This window comes from Micromonas pusilla, assembly GCF_000151265.4.
Source record: "Micromonas pusilla CCMP1545 genomic scaffold MICPUCscaffold_3, whole genome shotgun sequence".
Lineage (NCBI taxonomy): Eukaryota > Viridiplantae > Chlorophyta > Mamiellophyceae > Mamiellales > Mamiellaceae > Micromonas > Micromonas pusilla.
The window spans coordinates 1626194-1631413 of record NW_003315884.1 but is presented as its reverse complement, the minus strand read 5'-3'; the positions used below and the strand labels follow the sequence as shown (position 1 = coordinate 1631413).

The 5220-nt window shown below is 69.2% G+C and overlaps 2 protein-coding genes across 2 annotated transcripts; one reads left to right on the top strand and one right to left on the bottom strand.

Moving 5' to 3' along the window:
• Positions 1–1140: 1140 nt before the first annotated feature.
• Positions 1141–2118, bottom strand: MICPUCDRAFT_38984 (mitochondrial carrier family; the record flags this gene model as incomplete). Its single annotated transcript, XM_003056953.1, has 1 exon — positions 1141–2118. The coding sequence occupies one exon, from the start codon at positions 2116–2118 to the stop codon at positions 1141–1143; it is 978 nt and encodes a 325-aa protein (XP_003056999.1).
• Positions 2119–3507: 1389 nt separating this feature from the next.
• MICPUCDRAFT_15655 (uncharacterized protein) lies at positions 3508–4440 on the top strand (the record flags this gene model as incomplete). Its single annotated transcript, XM_003057436.1, has 1 exon — positions 3508–4440. The coding sequence occupies one exon, from the start codon at positions 3508–3510 to the stop codon at positions 4438–4440; it is 933 nt and encodes a 310-aa protein (XP_003057482.1).
• Between the last annotated feature and the right edge of the window lie 780 nt (positions 4441–5220).

Genomic DNA, 5220 nt, shown 5'->3' with positions numbered 1-5220 from the left:
CCGCGCGGCGGCGGCGTCGCCGCCGCCGGCCGCGTCGTCGTCGGCGACCGATACCCTCACCACCGCGCGAGCGTCATCCCTCCAGTGGCTCGTCTGGCCCGACGTCGACGTCGCGCACAGGGAGCTGATACGCGCGGAGTGCCCGCGGATGCGGATCGTCGCGCCGTCGAAGGAGGCGTACCTCGCCGCCGCCGCCGTCGCGACGTCGCCGCGGTTTCGAGCCGTCGACGGCGAGGGCTGGGTCGCCGTCGGGAAGGCTGCCTCGGCGCCGGTCGACGGCGGCGGCGTCTCGTGCCCGTGCCCGCGCCCGCGCCCGCGCCCGCGCCCGAAGCCGCGCGGGATCGGGTTCGGGAGGGGAGAGAACAACGACGGGTTCGTCGTCGTCGCGTCGGCGTCGTCCAATCTGGCGGCGACGCGAGGACGACCGTGGTGGATCTCCGCGGCGGCGGCGCGCGGCGCGCCGCCGCCGCGCGAGGCGGACCCGACGACGCCGCTCGACGCGCCGGCGCTCGCGTGCCTCGACGCTTCGGCGCGCAGCGGCTGGCGCGGCGAGGCGGCGGCGTCGACGGAGGCGATGATGTTCTTTTCGGGGGGGATGAAGGACGAAGACGGCGGCGCGGCGCCGTCGAAGCGCGGGCTCGGGCTCGGCGCGGCGGCGTTGCGTTGGCGTCTCGGCTTCGCGGAGGACGCCGACGGCGTCTCCGTCGCGGAGCGGTTTAAGAGAGCGTGCGAGGAAGTCGACGCGGAGCGTAAGCTGAAGCGCGAGAAGAACAGGAGGAAAGGACGGAATCGAACGCTGAATAAGCTCGGGAAGAGTTCGTACGAGCGCGCGATGTTCGACGCGTTGGACGACCGATCGCCGTTCGATCCGCGCCGGCGCGCGTACTGATGCCTACCTTCGAAGGTACGTGTACAGTACGCGCGTAGTCTAGCTAGATTTAGAAGACGAGGAGAGGGAGTCATCGATCGCGAAGAAGTTTCGCGTCCGTCCCTCGTCCACATGATAATATAATGATCATATATCGCGGAGCGCGGGCTATGGGCTAAGGTAAGGGAGCGACGTCCGCCGGCGCGGCGCGGCGCGGCGCTGCGTTCTCCCGTCGGCGGTCGACTCGCGTTCCGTTCCGAGATTCCGTTCCGTCACTCGAACGCGTGCAAGACTTTCTTGCACCACTCCACGGACACGAACCGCACCACGTTCAGCGGCACCTGCCTCGCGGTCGTGGGTATCAACCCCTTATACACCGCCCCGATCCCCTCCCCTTTCACCGTCTTCACGATGCAGTCCAACGTCCCCGAGTACGGCATCTTCCCCGTCTTCGGGTCCGGCTTCATCGACATGAGCCGCGACTTCGCGAGGTCGATCGGATTACTCGTCAACGCCGCGACGATCCCAGCCATGAACGACGCCCCCGTCTGCACCGCGAGGCCGTCCTTCACGTGCGAAACCTCCAATATCGTCGCTTTGCTCTTGTCGTACACCGCCATCTGCGACGCGGTGACGATCATCGCTCGGTTCACCGTGGGCGCGCATCCTCGCCAGAGCGCGAGGACGCCCTCTTCTCGTACTACTCGGACGAGCGCGTCGCCGCCGTGGCGGTAGTGCCGCCGCGCCTCCATCGGCAACCGCCCGTCCGCTTGCATGCGCACCATCGCGAGGTCCGCGGGGTTGCCCACCGCGGCGCCGATCGCGCCCGCGCCGAGGCCGCACAGGGTCATCTTCCAGAACGGCAGCGCGCCGTTCGCGTCCCGATCGCCCGGCATCGCGGACTTGAGGAGGTCGTACGCGCCAAACTTGGTGCCGATGAACGACGCCTGGCGCATGAGCGACGCGGAGAGGCCTTTGTATAGCCCCTTCGCGCCCTCGTGCTTCACGACGAGGAACCCGGTGCGCATCATCCCCGGGGGCGGGCTTATCGCGGAGGAGGATGACACGGAGGACGCGACGGAGGCTCTTGTTCCAGCGACGCCGTCGCCGACGCACTGCCCGTAGAGTTGCATCCGCACCTTCACGAGGTCGATCGGATGCGTCACCGCGCCGCTGAGCATCGCGCCGGTGCTCCCGGCGACGAAGCCTTTCCACGGCGCTTGCTTCTTCGGAGGCGCGTTCGTCGCCATGGCGGGCGTCGTCGCGAGGCCGCCCGCGCGGCGGATAAAGATTATTAATCGGAGGCGTGCTGCGGCGCCGACTCGCGAGATCGAGCTTTTTGAGCCACCGAAATTCACCGCGAGCGCGCCTCGAAAAGGTCGCTTTCAAAATCCGGTTCCTCACCGGCGGCGACCGTTCAAAAAAGACCCGCGGCGCCGCTTTCGAGCGGATACGATCGAGAATCTCGAGGCGGGCCGACCTGAGCGCGCGCAGCACTTTATTATTCGACGGCGGGCGCGCGCGTCGAGCGGGGCGCGTCACAACAGAACGAGAGGCGTCGGCGACGCGCGCACCGCGCCCGTCTCCTCGCACGTCGCGAACGCGTCGAGGGACCGCGGACGGCCGCACCCGCGCGAAGCGACGCGACGCGCTCGCCGATACTCCCCGCCGCGGGCGAGATCCATCCCCCGGCCGCGTCGGGGCCCAGGGAGGAGAAGATGGAGTTCGACCTGCGAGAGCTCGAGCGCGCGGTGGACGCGGTCCGCGCGCGCGCGAACGGCACGGGGTGGGCGGAGAGCGAGCGGAAGTACAAGGAGAAGATCGAACAGCTCGAGGCGATCAACCGCGCGCTCGTGCAGGAGCTCAGCGGCGCGAGGGGCGCCGGCGCGTCGACGACGATGGACGGCGCGTCGACGGACGCGTTATTGATGGGGACCGCCGCGGCGTCGCGGCGTCCGATTCACCAACAGCAACAACCCGCGACGGCGTCGTCGCCGTCCAAGGTGCTCCGGTCGGACTCGTACAAAGCGCTTCGATGCTCGCAGACGCACAAGCTCACGGTCGTGCAGCTGGACGGCGACAGCACGAGCGGCGGCGAGAGCGGTCGCAGCACGCCCGCGCCGACGGTGGGTCTCGGGGTCGGGGACGGAGGAGGAGGAGGCGGCGCGTTCGTCGCGCAGAATCGTCATCGCGTCTCCGACGCGTCGATCGCGAGCTCGAGCTCGAGCCCAGACCACGCGCGCGACGGCGAGATCGAGCGGCTCGCGGAGGAGGCGTCCGCGAGGCTCGTGATAAACGACCCGCGCGAGAGCCCGGGGGGCACGAACGACGGCCTCGGAGGGATCCAGGGCAGGGGAGGGTTCGAAGGGCATCATCATCATTCGCACTCGATGGAGAGCCTCGACTGGAACGACGAAGAGCGAAGAGCGAAGAGCGGGTCCGGGCGCGGCGGCGGCCCGGGCGGCACCCTGGGCGGGAACGGGGGGGGCGTCCCCGGATCTATGGGCACGAAAGCGACGCCGCTGTTATCCCCGCTCGGCCCGAACGCGAAGGTGCCGTTCAAACTGCTGATGTGCAACGACGACGGCTGCGAACTCCACGAACCCGCCGACCGCGCGATCCGATCGCGTCAGACGGGAATGCCGCACTCGCAGTTCTCCTGGACCTCCCCGCCGAAGAACGCGCTCGTCGTGAAGAAACCGAACGACGTGCAGACGACGGAGATGATGCCGCGCGTGGTGGACATGCTCGCGAGGAACGACGTGGAGGCGTGGGTGGAGCCCGCGGTGCACTGGGAGACGGGGCTCGGGAAGACGTGGGCGCAGGACGACGACCCGCGACTGGACGGCGTCATCGACTTTATCGTCTGCCTCGGCGGCGACGGCACGATCCTGTGGGTCTTGAACTTGTTTCCCAAGAGCGTCCCGCCCGTGGTGTCGTTCGGGATGGGTTCGCTGGGGTTTCTGACGTCGTTTTCGCGCGAGTCCATCCCGCGCGTCGTCGACGACGTCGTCAAGGGCGACTTCGTCTTCACGCTCCGCTCGCGGCTCGTCGCGCACGTCGTCAAGGCGGACGGCTCGGAGGAACGCCGACGGCACATCGTCCTGAACGAGGTCGTCATCGACCGCGGCGCGAACAGCACGCTGATCGACCTGGACGTCAACATCGACGGGAACCCGATGACGAAGGTGCTCGCGGACGGAGTCATGATCTCCACGCCGACGGGGTCAACCGCGTATTCGCTCGCCGCGGGCGGGAGCATGGTGCACCCGGGCGTCAGCGGCGTGCTGTTCGTGCCCATCTGCCCGCACACGCTGTCGTTTCGGCCGCTGGTGCTGCCGGACTCGGTCGTGCTGACGATCCGGGTGCCGGAGAGCGCGCGCGTGGAGCCGTACGCGAGCTTCGACGGGAAGGAGCAGCGGTGTCTGAAACGCGGGGAGAGCCTCGTCGTTCGCGGGTGGCGGTATCCGGTGCCGTCGATTTGTAACTCGGGGGAGAGCGTGGACTGGTTCCGCGCGGTGAAGGAGTCGCTGCTGTGGAACGTTCGCGGGAGCATGCAGAAGCCGTATTAAGTTACTGTAGTCTGTAGTATTTCTATTCTCACTCGTTGTTGTACACCGTCGTCGACGCGAGCGCGAACGAGGGTATTATTCTAGTTTCCGACGCCGACGCGCGCGGCGGCGAGCGCTTCGCGGCTCGCGCGCAACCGCTCCAGCCTCTCCTCCACGGCCGCGGCGGGGTACGCGACCCGGACCCGCGCGACGGCCGACGGCGGACGATACGGTTCGCAGAGAGCCGGCGGCGGCGGCGACGGCGGCGGCGACGGCGACAGCGGCGAGAACGCGAGCGGCGACGGCGGCGCGAGGTATCGCGGCGGCGGCGGCGGCGGCGGCGTTCCGGCGAACCTCACCGTCCTCCGTCTCGCGGCGGTCCCGCCCGCGTTTTCCTTCCCCGTCGACGGCGGGTCTAAGAACAGCAACGCTGGCGGGACCGCGGCCGCGGCCTTACGCGCCGCCTCCGCTTTCACCAGCATCGCCGCTTTCGTCATGCGCACCTCGGGCGGCGCGGGGGACCGCGGCGGCTCCGTCGCCGTCGCCGCGCGCGAGGGTCTTTTTTTCGACGTCTTCTTCTTCTTCCTCGCCGCCGCGGTCGTCGTCGTCGTCGTCGTCGTCGTCTTCGCGTCGAGTGCGGGCGCGAGCGACGACCTGTCCGAGAACCCCGCGGCCGCGAGCTGCCTGCGGACGTTCTCCAGCCTCTCCGCGAGCGGCGGCGGTGGAGCTTTGGCGTCCGCGCCGGACGTCTCTTCGTCCCCGTCCGCGACGACGACCGCGGCGGCGGCGGCGGCGGCGGCG